Here is a 16,280-nt window from a genome sequence, read left to right as displayed (position 1 = left end):
GTGGGAGGGAAAGGTGGGGGGGAGAGGTGGGGGAGGAGAAGTGGGGGAAGAGGTGGTGGGGGAGAGGTGGGAGAGGAGAGGTGGGGGGAGAGGTGGTGGGGGGAGAGGTGGGGGGGAGAGGTGGGGGGAAAGAGGTGGGGGGGGGAGATATAACCCACCATTGGCCGCCACCTACCAAGCTTGCCTGTGTCGGGAGTTTCCGGCGGAGACGGCGGCGGAGAATCGACGAGGCTCGCGTCGTCGCCGCAGTCGTCGTCGTCGTCGTCTTCCTCCACCTCCTCCTCCTCCTCCGCCGAGTCGGCCTTGACCCTCTCCCTTGCCGAGCGGCGGTGGCGGCTCCCGGGGCGGCCCCTCGTCGCCCTCCTCCTCCTCCTCCGGCCTCCTCTCCTCCCGGCGGTGGCGGCCTTTGGGGCCGGGGCCTCCGAGTCGGAGAGCGCGAGGAGGGCCCCGGGCCGGCGGCGCCGCGTCGGGGCCGCGCCGCGGGACGCCGCCGCCCCGGGGAGCCGCAGGCCGAGCTGCTCGGCGAGCTCGGCGTGGTCGGCGGGGTGGACATACTCGAACGCGCTGCTCCCCGTCAGTTCCACCTGCGATGAGGGCGAGGAGGAGCGACATTAATGAGGAGCGACGTGTGTGACGAGCGTTAGTGGATTGGCAGGTCAAGTGCGGGTAGTCACACCACTTACAAGACGTCTGGCCAGCCGCTTAGGGTCGACCAAGTTACTCCCTTGTCGGGTTGCTTCAGAGCTACCTCGAGTAGAGACCAATCTGCCAGCAGTGGTGTGAGCAATCAATTGCAGGGCTGCAACTTTATATTCTTAGGTTTTTTTCGGTAAAGTCACGTAGGTAAAAAATTTTAATTAATAAAAGTAAAATATAATAAAAATCACGACGTTTCGAAGGCAACACAAGCCTCCGTCTTCACCGAAAAAACCTAAGAATATGAATCCTTGCAGTCACGTAAGCTTCAAATCTAGAATTAGCTGCACCTTTAGTTTGCAAATGCTCTAATATCTCATTGATGCTGTACAGAAACAGTGGGCATATTTACGTTGCAGAGAGAGACAGTCAGTCATAGGCTGGGCCTGAATTTGAACAGGGTCAGGGATTCGACAGCACGGACGGCTGGAGGATGGGAGTTTGGAAATGTGGCGACCTCTCACTGGGCGAAGGTGGACTGGGAGCTTTCACAGCAAGCCTTGGTTGCCGATGCATCCAGCACAAACATTAAATGTGATTCATCTTCTTGGTTCTTTCGGTAAAGTCACGTAGAAGGGAAGTAATAAAAAAAATGAAAATATTTTTATTTTATTACTTCCCTTCTACGTGACTTTACCGAAAGAACCAAGAAGATGAATCCCTGCAGTCACGAAAGCTTTAAATCAAAAATTAAATGTGATTTAAAAAATATATATATATAACCTGCCCTCTTCCAACATACACACTCAGCGTCTGTTTCTTGGATGAGGTCGACAATTTTTTCTTGCCACGGTCTATTCTGAAATTTCAAGTTTCTCGTCCAATCCCGTTAGGGAAATTTTCAGCACGTTCCGCAGGAATTTATATTCTAACGCCAGGAGCTCTTTTTCCCTCTTCTTGCAGATGCTTTGTTTAAGTCAAAAAAATTGAAGGGCAAGAAATGTGACAAAAAAAAGCTGAATAAACTGGCAGGGGAGGTACATTTTGCATCGTCAGTGTTTTTGAAAGTTATATATTTACTTTTATTCATAGTCAGGTGAACACATTTTTAGATGTAATGTTTCTTTTGCAAGAGATGCTCGAGACAGCGGAGGGATATGAGAATCTGACACAGCTTCCTGAATTGCGAAAATATGTTTTGCCCCACTAAGCACAATGACAACATGTATAAATGTTTATCGGTGGTCGGGTGCTTTAAGGGTCAGCACACTGAGCTGGCACCACTTAGAGCCTGGGTTTGAATCGAGGTAGTCACTTATGATTAAACCGGGTTCTCAAGTGCAGTGATGGTCTCAGTCAACAATGACTCCATAACCCCCCCCAATTATATTAACGTACTAAGTTGTGGCTTTCACATCATTTGGATAAATTCCAACTGTTAATATACAAAAAAGTGTTATCACCATGCAGCAAACATTTCTGTTTATAGCAGTATGTGTCAAAATCCACCCCCCTGATGTGTAAATGAAAACGATAATTTAAAGGAAATTCAGAATAGATTCAGTGAAATCTCCAGTAAACCATCATCTAACACGAGGGGTTGCACTGCTCTGAGAATGTTCAAGATGGACACTTGCTCCCCTGACAGGATGCTGCTCGCGCAATGGGATTCAGTCGTGGGATCAACGATTACCTCCATGAAACAATTGTCAAACAATTGTTTTATTTTTATTATTGTATTATTTCCCTTCTACGTGACTTTACCGAAAGAACCAAGAAGATGAATCCCTGCAGTCACGAAAACTTTACATCGAAATTTAATTGTCAAAGCCTCAAAATTTGGGAAACAAAAGTCTGATTCAGTGGCTGATAATGCTTTGATAGCATTGTCATTAACAATTCCTCACAACTTGCCCTTCTTCAGGACAGAGAGACAAAAAGTAGAGCTTGGACGATTTTAACCAATTCAGTTGATTAATCGTCTCAAAAATTTAAATCGACTGCATAAAAAAATGGGGGCAATGCTAAAATCCTGCCTGCCGAAGGCAGGAAACCTCCTACAAGCCATGTGACATGGCTAATAATACCGATTACATCACCAAGCCCCGTCTTTCACCTCCCGTCCAGCGGCACACGTACTGAAGGGTCAAGGTTCAAGGCTCAATTACTCCGCAGAGTTTGTGGGGAGCGGAAGCCTCCGCGAACGAATAGCCTTGCAGCAGGGTTCAAACTGCCAACGTTGACCACACTTCTCAACAGGGGCAGCGTTTACACAATTGTGTCAAGGGTCTCATCGTCCCAAATCCCAGGATATATTTGACTACGGAAGAGGGCAGTGACCACTGTCACTGTGGGTACTGTTAGTGTCGGGCTGCCGTGGTGGCGAGATGTTAAATCCCTCACCTAGAATGCAGGAGGGTTCAATCCCGACCCTGACGCCTGTATATTTGGAGTTTGTATGTTCTCCAGCGTGGCAATAGTTAATTAATGATAACATTTGCAAATAACGGCCACCGTGCGTCTGTAATGACACTAGTAACCGACAACCATTCACTCGTAGGATATCCCTCAACTTCCGACGTCAGACTGTGCCCCATAGATTAAACTAAACCAAGCTGTTTTTATTTTACCAGGTAAGGCCCACTGAGCTATGTCGCTCTTTTTCGGAAGAGGCCTGGCAGTCACAAATGATAGCTCAACGTAGTGGCTTATCACGTGGGAATGCATGGCAGCCAAATGCTCTGAACGCGTGATGTCGATTCTGAATGTGGAGGGAGAAACCAGAGGACCTGAAAAAAAATCCACGCGACCACGGGGAGAGAGACACGCAAATTCCAAATTTACAGCAGGCGTCAAGGTCGGGATCGAACCCACGACCTCCTGTATACCAGGCGAGGTAGTTAACATCTCGCCCTCGCGGCACCCATTAAGTTGGAATTCATTTAATCAAAAATCATTGATTCAAAGACACGATTTCATGCACGTACCTTGAGCTTAAACGTCCATATTTATTGATGAAAGGATGCTTCATTACATCTCCAATACGGTAGATATATAAGCAAATCCAATTAATACAAAAATACTATATATATAAGCAAGACAAAGATAGCCAAACGTAGCAGGCGTCATGGTCAGTCTCGAACCCACGACCTCCTGCATACCAGGCGATGGAGTTAACATCTCATCTTAACGGACAAGTAAAGCGGCCCTTTGCAACGGGCAGCAAGGGCGACTTAATTTGCATGAGAATGAAGAATCTTGGTAAACATGCAGCGTGGGGCGTTGCGGTGGGGGGGAGGGGGGGAGAGGCCGAGATGAGGGAACCACGAAGGCGATTTGATAAACCGTTGCCTGGCCGTTAAGCATACTCGGCCACTGAGTCAATAACGACGGTCCAATGTGCCTCATTAAAGCGAGGACAAGGTAAATGGAGATATTGCATGTGTCTCGTGAAAGGAAAGCCGACTGATTGTATAGATCCACCGTGGAGGCAGCTCCGAATTTGCCTGCAATGGAAAATGGTCGGTTTCAAAAAGGCTCTCAACTCGGAAATGTCCCTGCCTGACGATCTAAGTTACCGACGCCACACACACAGAGATCGCCTGCCTACCTCTTCCCTCTCGATTCGCCCTCCTCCCCCTCGGCGTGTTATTTTACCCAAGCAACCGAGTACTTACGTTGAAGCCCGCCCGGAAATCCTCCACTCAGTGGGAGGTCGCTCCATCTCTGATGCTGCCCCCTTGTCTGAAACAACCTCCCAACATTTCGATTTAAAGCTTTCGTGACTGCAGGAATTCATCTTCTTGGTTCTTTCGGTAAAGTCATGTAGAAGGAAAATAATAAAATAATAAAAATAAAACATAATAAAATAATTCTCACGACGTTTCGGCCACAACGCAAGCAGCCGTCTTCAGTTGGAGAACAGGTCTGTCAAGTAGACAGTCTGAAATGCGTTGTGGCCGAAACGTCGTGAGAATTATTTTATTATGTTTTATTTTTATTATTTTATTCTTTTCCTTCTACGTGACTTTACCGAAAGAACCAAGAAGATGAACCTCCCAACAGCCATCCACATTATATTGCTCCCTGCACTGTTCGAGTCCAAGCTTAAGACTGTCTACTCCTTTGTTCACGACCGACTGCCTTCATCTCTAAAGCGATACGTCGCAAACGTATATGTGTGAGTTTGTTCAGCCTTTGGACAATCCACTGCTGGATCAAGACCTTCCTCCCCATGCTGCTGTGTCTATCATGGAGGCTGTTTGACCATACTTCACTAATGCCGGTCAGTGCGAGTTGGTGAAGAAGAGTGTTCCATGACAGGTTCAGATGTCACTTGCCACTCACGTTAGGCCTGGCTGGGGATGTAACTCATTGTGCAATGTGCTAACCATTATGCCACCGCTCCACTAGAGGTTGTTCTCTCTCCCCATGATGCACGTCTCAATATTTTTGCACAGCATCTTGAGATGCGGTTTCAATTAGATGCTCTATTGCATTATGTATGTGGCTGTTGCAGGTAATTTCACACAGTGGCAAAGTCGAATCCCTGATTCTGTGGTGTAAAGTTCAGAACATCTTTCGGCTAATATTGTCCTACATAAAAAACATGCAAGAATTCCAGGCGCAATCATGTGATGTTATGGAAAGGAGCCCTTGGAATGCGGCCATAAAGGAAAGTACATTTTACAACGTTTGAAAGCGAAACACCTTAGACAAGAGTGCTGTATACATAAATATAGATGGGCATAAACATTCCGCAATTGAGTGTGATTAACTGTCACACGTGTAAACAAAAAATAAAAACAAGAAACATCGAGACGGATGCGCATCAAGGCCGAACAAAAACCAAACCTCTTCTTAAAATAAGGGCAGAACGTTGCGGGGTCGACCTCACAGAACACAACTCCTCTTTGAGAAGTCGTCCCGGGTATCAAAACGCAATCTAAATATTACAAAAAATGGCAGTCAGCGAGCGAGCGAGAGAGCGAGAGAGAGCGAGAGAGAGAGATGCCACTGGGAAGAGGTGATAAATTTGACACGCCTGGGATTAAGAGCTAGATTAAAATAGGATGCGCAGCAAGCCCTTGAGCTAGGTGGGTGAAGCAGTTGCAATCAAGGCAAGCCATCAAATTCATTCCAGCCAGGTAAAATAAAACAAAAAAATTTTCAGGCTGCAAGACAGGAGCCATGCATGCATTTTGGCTGGGTACCGCGGCGCAATAGAAGGGATTTCACGGCAAAGATGCTTTCTACGGCATTTGCTTTGTTCAATAATGAAATGATGAAAGTTTCTGGAGGCAAGGGCACGAAAGCCAATGGGAGAGAGAGATGGGGGGGTGGGGGGGGGGTAGAAAAAAATCATTGCTACATTTTCCACAGCCTGCGTATTAATGGCTTACATGTTTCACACTTCTGCGCGGTACTTTCAAAGGCGAAGTGAGCTAGTTTGAAATAAGGGCAGTATTTTCATAAAAATGTGCCAGAATCGAATAGATTTCGGAGCGGGCGGGCGGGGGGGAGAGTCGAAAGGAGACTTATTCTTAGGTGTTTTCGGTAAAGTCACGTAGGTAAAAATGTAAAATTAATAAAAGTAACATAAAATAAAAATCACGACGTTTCGGAGGCAACACAAGTCTCCGTCATCAGGTGGGACCGTCTGGCTGTGACGGTCCCACCTGATGACGGAGACTTGTGTTGCCTCCGAAACGTCGTGATTTTTTTTTATTTTTTATTTTATTTTACTTTTATTAATTTTAATGTTTTACCTACGTGACTTTACCGAAAACACCTAAGAATATGAATCCTTGCAGTCACGAAAGCTTCAAATCTAGAATCGAAGGGAGACTCTCTATGGAGGAACGTTCCTTCGCCGTGACGTAGTGCCGCACTAACGGGAGGCTGCGGCAATAACGGCGTTGTATTTCACTTGTTTCACTCCCGTCTCCGCACCCCTTGGCATGGATCGGGCCCTAACGGATTAAGAGTTGAACGCTGGGAGGCGCAGGACATTATTAATCCGACGGCTGGCGGCTCAAGGTCTGCGCTGCTTGGAGAGCCGATAAATAAATAAATAACGATGATTCTTTTTTTTCTCTCTCTTCGCCGCGTCCCGCCCCCCCACAAAGAATGAAGACGGCCGGCGAAAGACACAGAAACGAAATCCTGCGCACACGAAATCAGCTCCCCTGTCCTCATCGATTTTTTTCATCCGACTTAATTGCGGGGTCGGTCGGGGGAAGAAAAAAAACATTATTTGGACACGAAAATACTTTCACGAAAGCTGCGTTATTGCAAATGTAAAAAAGAGCCCTCCCCGTATTCCACGATTTGGCACGACAAAGCGATAACGTGGTGGAATACAAACGGGTTACGTCAGCTTTCGCATGAAATCGTATGGTGTGTCGAACGCCCGATCGATGTACGTATTGATTTTGATCGATTCTGAAGTTCATGATAAATCCATCGAATCGCGTGTGCGTGGACTGATGTTTGTGGCTTTGTCTTTGTTGCGTGAAATGTGGGGAAGGTGCTGTAGTGGTGCGGTTAGCGTGCTGCGCTAAAAACCCGGTGACCCGAGTTCGATTTCCACTCACGGCCAGCACCAGTAACCGTTTTCGTAACCTCCCCTAGGTCGACTCAGTCCCAAATTTGTACCTGACGCGGTGCGCAAACATCACCACTGTGGCGACAAAGGCGGCCGGCCGTGGTGCTGGCCACCCACTCCCTCGTGTGCCGTGGAGGCTTTCATAGGTGCTCGCTAACAGCAATTGCCCCAACAGTCTGTTCAGGTAACACCTGGGGATCTTTGTCTTCGTTGTATGCAATGCATTCTGTTCACTCCACCCCAGCAGCAGCCACAGGAGGCATTGAAAATCCCTACAATGTCAAGCATCGATTGTTCAATCGAGTGGCAACACTGAATCTCGCCAATTCAAGGAATCATCAGGGTCGACAGGAGGGGATTGTAATGTTTACACGATACCTACCTCACCATGAGCATGCACTCTGTAGTTGTCTAGATATATTACTCGTAAGAAATAATAACATTCAAGACATCGGATCTTGCATCCGCGAGATGGAAATGTTTAGCAATATGTTTTACAGATTAGCATTGTTGTGATTGATTGTGACTTGATATTATAATCCAAGAAATCCAGTCCTATTAATTGCCCTCTTAAAACGTGAAATTAAACATTGTTTTAACGTCTCAGTCAAGAGTAATTATGTAGCCGTACACGGAATGCACGTGTCACTGTTAAGATACCAACAGTGGCAAAGCAGCTCTGCTCGCATTGAGTAGGCTTAGAAGTGTGATTTACACTTCATTGTAATCAACTCAGAACCACTTTTTTTTCTATTTAGCCGGGTGAACGCCTGTCATTCAGAGCCGTCGAGGCGAGGGTTGGTAGTTCACACACGCGCTGTGAAACTCCCTTCCCGTGGCCATTGAGGCACCATACCATGGCTTGCCAGGAGAAGGCGGTACAGAAACAATGTGGACTCCACCTGCCCCTTCTGAGTGTTCGCCTTGTGGTGGTTCCTCTACGCGAATGTGAGTCATTCAGTCATACTCGCCAGCGGATTTCTGGCTAGCCATTGAACTGAGATGGTCACCGCATCGCGCGGTGCTTGCAGATGCGCTTCTGCGGCCATCTGGAATGCTCTTTCTTCCGATATTAGGAAGCCATTGGGAGCTGTGCAATTTTAAATGTAGACTGAAAACTAATTTTCTTCCAACTGCTTTTTGTGTTAAGTTGCCCTTTCCCCGCACCTACGATTAGCGCGGTTGGTTACGTACGGTGCAAAAAAAGTTCAACACACATTCTCTCTCTCTTTGAGAGTTAGTGAATACCGTGCAGTGCGTTACAACTTTAAATCATTTTTATAATAAGAAAGACAGACATGCTTATGTTACATTTTACGACGCTACCACTATTATGAATACTGCAATGCATGAGCACTAACTGGAGGATTGGTGGCACGGTGATTAGTGTATTACACAATATACCTAGCGGGCTGGATTCAATTCCTTGCCATGGCAAACGGTAGCAGAGGGTGATACCTGAATAATCCTGTAACCCATGTCAGTTAGATTCTGATACAGATTTGTAAACATTACATACCTGTCAACCCATGATCAGTGCCTAGCTTATTACAGACAAATTCAGACATTATTGGTCACCCTGTGCCCTTATAAATCTCAACGTTCATCCTATAAAGTCCCATCAAAAGGAAGAAACACAAACAAATATAATAAAAAAATTGCCCGTATTGAAACGGCTGTACGCCATATGCATGCAAAAAACTAAATTTCCCTGTACAAGAATACATGACATTACCACAATTCATATAGTTGTCACCACGGTGCGAGATGCCCTTTCTGGGGGTGCGAGACATGGCCAGATTTATTTAGAAGGTAAATCATCGAAAAAACAAATTAAGCACCGGCACGTCAGTACGAATGCTTTGTCTCATCAAACCTATGTCTTCATTAATATTATACTTTTTTTGCGATTGAGAACCAATGGGGTGCAGACTGCAGTAAAAGGTTAAGAACCACTGCACTAGGGGGTCATCTCATATTTCACCGCATAATTTTTCAAAGAAAAAAATTCACTCTGACATAATTTACAAAGTTTTGCTGGCTCCCTCTACTTATTGATATGTCCTCATGAAATGTACTTCAGCTCAGTTCAGTTTTTCCTTCCGCCACCTTGAGAGCTCATTGAACAGACGGCACGGCACTTTTTCGCGAGTGGAGGTCAGCGGTAAACAACGGCTGTCATAACAGCGGCCACTGAAACGCCGTCCGTAACGATGACCCGTTCATACAAAGCGCCATTCTTTAGGATGATGAATAAGCCGCAATTACTTTGCAATTATTTTAACTTAAATATTCCTCGCCGTAATGAATGCAAGTCAATCTGAGCCCATTACTAAAACTAAGCTGCCATGAGCATCATTTTAGCTTCATTAAGTGCGGCTGCTGCTCTCTCCAAGGAGAATTCCCTTGTACAATGTACTCATTTGTCCCCTTGAGAATTTTGGCCAATGGAGGCATCGCGTTCTATTCGTTTTAATGGGACATCTTTTTTTTATTGTTTAGCAAGAGGTGAATTTCCTAATGCAATGTCACATCCCCAGAGGGCATGGCAAAAAATAAGATGTAAGTTTTGCTCAATATTAAAATGCAACAAAGATAGGAAAGCTTAAGGTTTTAGGTGAAGTAATTTTTGGAAAAATATGTATTTTTTTGGATTAAACAAAAAAAACATTAAAACAAAGAATTGATCAATAAAGCAGCTTCATGTTCATGACATTTGACAAAAAAACATGTTTTATTTTTTACGACTAAAAAAATTATAATTCACAGCTCACTATCAAATCACCACCAGATGATGACCTCCTGATGCATTGTAGTTTTGAGGATTTTATGACCATACTTCACTATGCTAGTGAGCATGGGTTGGTGGAGGAGGCATCGTTGGGTGGAGGTTAGCCGTGACTGAGAAGCAACCTTAGGCCACTGCGTGCATGCACGTCGCCAACCATGCTAATCGGAGGTGCGGGGGAACGATAACAAACTAAACAACAAAAGCAGTTCTAATGAAATTAGTTTTCAATCTTGACGATTTAAAAGTGCATAGCTCCAGTGGCTTCCTAATATTGGAAGAAGCGTTCCAGACGGCCACGGAAGCGCATCTTGAAAGCGCGCGATGCAGTGACGACCGTCTTTGTTAGATGGCTGAGCCAAAAGCCGCTGTTGCGAGGATGGTTTATGCTCCGTGGCGAGATCAGCAAGGCATAGCACAGTGCGCTAACCACTGCATCACCACTCCGTCCACAGTGGCCGTACTTAACGTTTAATAAGATGGATTTGTGAGATGTTTTATACAGCACATGAAGGGCGACAGCGCATGACGAGTGACTGCGTGATTTTTTGTTGAACCAGGGGAGGAACTTCAGAGGCCAGGATGCATCTCTTTCGCAAGATTGAGTAGGGTCCTCAATATAACAAAAGGGCAACACAAATAAAGATGAGAACCAAAATGATTATTTCGTGTCTCCAGCCAGACAGCATATTTTGGTTGAGACGTTTTTATCTAAATGCAACTCAATTTATTTTTACATTTTACTGATATGTGTTGTTTTCTCCGCAATTATCTGATTTCATTAGTTGCTCTTGTACAGAGCCTAATGATACTTATATTATCAGCACACTTGGTCCAGTGATACTTATAGTATTAGCACACATGGTCTGGTGATACTTATAGTATTAGCACACATGGTCCAGTGATACTTATAGTATTAGCACACATGGTCTAGTGATATTTATAGTATTAGAACACATGGTCTAGCGATATTTATAGTATTAGCACACATGGCCTGGTGATACTTATAGTATTAACACACATGGTCTGGTGATACTTATAGTATTAGCACACATGGTCCAGTGATACTTATAGTATTAGCACACATGGTCTAGTGATATTTATAATATTAGAACACATGGTCTAGCGATATTTATAGTATTAGCACACATGGCCTGGTGATACTTATAGTATTAACACACATGGTCTGGTGATACTTATAGTATTAGCACACATGGTCCAGTGATACTTATAGTATTAGAACACATGGCCGATGCAGCATGGGGGAGGCCTTCATCCATTTATTTAATGAACTTATAAATTATGCGACTTTGGGAAGCATCAAAGAGCTGACCAAATCCGAGCATCATTGCCCCCATATTTTTAAGGCAATAAAACAGACTTGAATAAAACAAAATACATTTAAAATTCTTCACAGAGTGTAAATGATAGATGCATGTTTTAGTTTGATCATTTTAACAAAAACAAAAAAAAGTTCCCAGCTCGCATAGGGGCATTAATTTTATTGTTGTTGCAGCCCTATCGCAATGTCTTGTCACGCGTTTGTATTTTCCCGTGTGATATATAACATTTATATATCAGTGGAAGGGATGTAATAGCTCGGAGCGAAAAGATGTCCATGCAATTTCACAATTTCATGGCAGTATGCAAAGGCGGCTGATTATCGCACGACATTTTCACATCACGATATATATATATAATTTTTGTCAAGAATACAAATTTGATGCGATTTAACATTACTTCTTACACTATTATTAATAGTAATTAAATTCGGATGGCGCCAGCACAATGCTGCTGACACCCAGTGGCAGACATCAACTTGTCATTTTCCCATTACCATAGCGAATGATAATACCGAATGACATCTGTAATTAAAAAAAACCCGCTGATCAATTATGTGCAAGAAAAAAATCGTATTAAGCTTTCGGCGTGTAAAATTTACGAAAATGAATACAGTTACGAAATAACCATATTGTTAATAGGCATAAAATTAGCTGAGATTGGCGGCTTCCGTACGGTCGGTGTTATCGTATCAGGTGGAGCTCATCAATAATTAATTTGTTGCGAGTTAGGTAAGGGAGAGGTTATGCCAAAGACATATCCTGGGGCGTGACTGGGGAAAGAAAAAAGAAATGGGTACAGGTCTCGTGGCGATTGAATGGGGCGGTCGGAATTCGAAACCACGCCATTTGGCTAATCTTCCCGGGACAGGTTTCTTCATACACGAGGGGCAATTTGAAAGCGCCGAGAAAAGTGCCTTACTGACCCGCGTGCACCTTGGCACCGCTGCGTCCCGATCTATAACAATCCCTTACTCCCACAGCCTTCCCCTAGCCCATCCCCCCGCGGGCTGCCTTCGTGATAGCCGTGTCGGATGCGTTAGCCTGCGCGGATCACGATTCCTCTGCCGCCTTGAACGGTTTCGTTTGCTCACATGTGATTGTTTTTTGTTGTTGTTGTATTCTATTGCAGGGGGGCTCGCCAAAAACGCCCTCCAAAAACGAAACAGTGGATAGAATACGACGTAAAATAAAAAAAAGAGCAAGCATTAAGGGATGCAAGTGACTCAACCTGATGTGCACAGTTCGTTAGTTGCATTTTAGAAATTCACGATTGGCATTTTCTTTTGAAAATAACAAGCAAAGCCCCCCCCCCCGCCTGCCCACCACCCACTGATTGGATGTTGTATAGCGACCGTGCCTAATTGTGACAGTTAGAACCACAGAACCTTTTTTTTGTTAATGAACAAAGCCTACCACTACACAAACACTGTCAACGTGTGAAAAAGTCAGCGCAATCATATTTTTTCATGCATAACACAGATTTACAGAATGGGTCTGGTTAGAATGTTTTTTTTTGTTGTTTGCCAACTTGTCAGCGGGTCTCTGGGCTCAGTGGGATTTTGCAAGGCTGTCCGTCCACTCGAATCAGGCTCCGGGAAAGCATTTCTGAGCTCCGTTGGCTTGTGGCCCAAGGGTTAATGGACTCAATGGACCACCGTGTGAGACCTCGCGCTTACGTGCTTCTGCTGCCTAGCCGATTCACTCAAATTGGCCAAACAGGGAGTGTGTTGAAAATCAGAGGAAATATTTCACACCCTACCCCTCCACCGCCCCGCGCGACCCACCTCGTCCATCCCCCCCCCCCTCGTCCACCAGCTAAGACACGCGCGCGCACGAGACGTGCTAGCATTTTTAACACCCGCAGGAAAACGTGTCAATCACTGGCTTTATGTCAGCACTCCCAATCTCTACCAAGAATAAATTCATCTCGACAGCATGAACGGCATACGACTTTGCTTAATTTGGCATTTCCCCCCGCCCGCAACCCCGCCCCAACGCCCCCACACCCCGATGATCATGCAAAAACATCCTTGACTTTCCCGTGGTCACAATAACCCCGAACATGAAAACTTCATGGGGCGCTTGTAATTGTCAGCGGAAGTGAGGGGTGGCATGAAAATAATTGGAGAAAATGAACACGAAAAATATTGCGTGGTCAATTCTCTTGTTCCTGCATGTCCCCCCTCCCCCCACTCCACCGTTAAATTCGTCTATTAAATAAATTCCTGCCCCATTTCAGAACATGGATAATGGTACATCCACGCGCACACATACACACACTATGCTACACATCACAGCGATTGTAAGTACGCAAACACTGTCCTCAAAATGTGTAAAGGAACCTGGCATTCCGATAATTATAATCAGAGCATGAACGACAAACACAAGGCAAATTGCCACGTATTAAACAGTTGCACTACGGTTTTACATTCTTCCCCCGCTGCAGGCCTATATGGAAGCAGGAAAAGAGCATCAGGTTTCCGAGGCTGGGACAAGTAGCTGGTCACAGAGATTTCAAAACAAACTCGAGACACTCGCCACAAACGGGCACACGGTACAAAGCAGTAAGGGGCGTAGATTTACGACAATTTTTTGCACGCCTTTTGAGGGTTATTCCCTCATACGGCGGTGATGTAACTTGCTGACCTGCCCCTGACTGGACACCTGCGAAAACAAACAAAGGAAAGAGCTTCACAGCTCACCGGATTTCTCCAAGGATAAATACAGATTCTGATTATGTTTCTCGCTTTGTTGCGGAGTTTCGCAATTTGAATCCAGTAGGCCGTCCTGGTCAATACTGCGAGCGTCTTAACTGCTAAACGCTACGCGCCGCTGCTTCGCAGCAGACGTCAAATATCCCGTTATGTTATTGGGGAGAAAAAAGGGTAAAGCCACGTGGTGTGGGGTCATGGTCCAAATTTTCGACATTTGGAGGATACCCCGCACATTAATCAATGGTGAAATACACAAAGCAATCATTGCCCCCGACTGCGAAAACTCAGTAGGGATCTCCAAAAAAAGAGTCATGAGAAGGCTCGGTTGAGGCTTTCCTGGGTAAATGAACGTCATAATAATGTTTGGGCTTTCTCCGTCCATTCTGGTTTACATTCATAAGCAAAAATAAATTGCTTAAATGGGAATTGGCCATTGAGGTTACCTTGGGTAAATAAAGGGTAATATCTGTCTATCTCGTGAAGATGCTCCCGTGGTGCAATGCTCGGCACGTTGGACTTGCAAGCGAGGGGCAGACGGTCCGGATTGGTCTTCCAGCTTGGTAGTTAAGACAATGGATATAAGACAATGAGTATAAGACAATGAGTATAAGACAATAGGTATAGGACAATGAGTATATGACAATAGGTATAAGACAATGGGTATACGACAATGGTTATAAGACAATGAGTATAAGACAATGGGTATAAGACAATGAGTATAAGACTATGAATATAAGACAATTGGTATAAGACAATGAGTATAAGACTATGAATATAAGACAATGAGTATACGACAATGAGTATAAGACAATGGGTATAAGACAATTAGTATAAGACAATGGTTATAAGACAATGGGTATAAGACAATGAGTATAAGACAATGAGTATAAGACAATGGGTACAAGACAATGAGTACAAGACTATGAATATAAGACAATGAGTATACGACAATGAGTATAAGACAATGGGTATAAGACAATGGGTACAAGACAATGAATATAAGACAATGAGTATACGGCAATGAGTATAAGACAATGAGTATAAGACAATGGGTACAAGACAATGAGTATAAGACAATGAGTATAAGACAATGAGTATACGACAATGAGTATAAGACAATGGGTATAAGACAATTAGTATAAGACAATGGGTATAAGACAATGGGTATAAGACAATGAGTAAACAGTATTTTAACATTCCCCTGCCTCATAAGTGGTGGGGTAAAGTGTGGGCAACTTCCACATCTTCCGTGAAGTCTCACCAACGTATCAGAGTAGGCCACAGTACCTTCTAGAGGAAGGGGGGGTCTCTAGAACTTCCTCGCGTGGGAAGGCCTTCTGCCAACAGTGGTACCAGCAAGCAATTGCAGGGGCTGCTCCTTCACCGTGTCGTTAAGGTGGCCGAGGTGGTCTGGCTGGACGCAACGCACGTTGGCTTTTCAACTGTAAATTGAAGCTTTGATTTTATAGCAAAGGAAATATTCGTAAAATATGCCCTTCAATATCCCAAACAAAATGATTCCCAGTCCTGTCCTTAGCTTACAAGGCAATTCACGAGGTGATTCTTGTACGGTGGTGCTGGGGGGTGTGGGAACACCACATGTACACACGCAGAGGAATTCACGCACGCTCGTTTAGGCCAGTAAAACTGCAACTGGTCCATTGAGTGCTGATTTAGAATTGCTTCAATTAGTGCACAATTTTATTTTAAAATGTACACAACCTCTTCATACTCTCGTAGCCATCGCTCGGAAATAACCTATATCGCCGGACAAAATCCAAAAACGCCAAATTGCGACGTCAAAACATTCGATCGAACAAAAATAATGTTTTATAATCACTTCATTTCGGTTTTTATTAGCTTTGTGTATGCTTTTGCCGTTGAAACATTCCGGCATTTTTTTTTTAAAAATCACCACACCATTCATGCAACGCTCATCAGAAACCTAAAACAATGCTAATTGTGCCCTACCACGAGAAAAAAAGAATCGTCGCGCGAAAAACCACTCGCGGCTGACGCCGATTCTCTCTCTCGATCGTCTCGCTCTCTCCCCTTGGCCTCGCGCAACGTCTTAATTACAAACGCTCCGTCGGAAAGAGAAGTCAACCTTTGCGGATCACGTGGACTGACAGGGCTGCCTGCTGAAGCAACAGTGGGGGGTGGGGGGGGGTGGACCGCCGGGGCATTTGCTC

At 44.7% G+C, this 16,280-nt stretch overlaps 1 protein-coding gene across 3 annotated transcripts in view; it reads right to left on the bottom strand.

The window, feature by feature from the left end:
- The window catches only part of LOC133361142 (neuronal PAS domain-containing protein 3-like), a 200,816-nt gene that overhangs the window by 29,607 nt on the left and 154,929 nt on the right, over positions 1-16,280 (bottom strand). For 2 of the 3 annotated variants that reach the window (XM_061580014.1, XM_061580028.1), the window contains exon 5: positions 176-584. In XM_061580014.1, coding sequence (XP_061435998.1) covers positions 176-584 — 409 coding nt within the window. The remainder of the gene's footprint in view (positions 1-175; positions 585-16,280) is intronic. The other variant, XM_061580019.1, reaches the window with a different exon arrangement.

The sequence above is a fragment of the Lethenteron reissneri genome, chromosome 8 (assembly GCF_015708825.2).
Source record: "Lethenteron reissneri isolate LAM-NWPU_2019-01 chromosome 8, ASM1570882v1, whole genome shotgun sequence".
In the NCBI taxonomy this organism is placed as follows: domain Eukaryota; kingdom Metazoa; phylum Chordata; class Hyperoartia; order Petromyzontiformes; family Petromyzontidae; genus Lethenteron; species Lethenteron reissneri.
The sequence above is the reverse complement of the archived record's forward strand: the minus strand, read 5'-3'. Positions and strand labels throughout refer to the sequence as shown.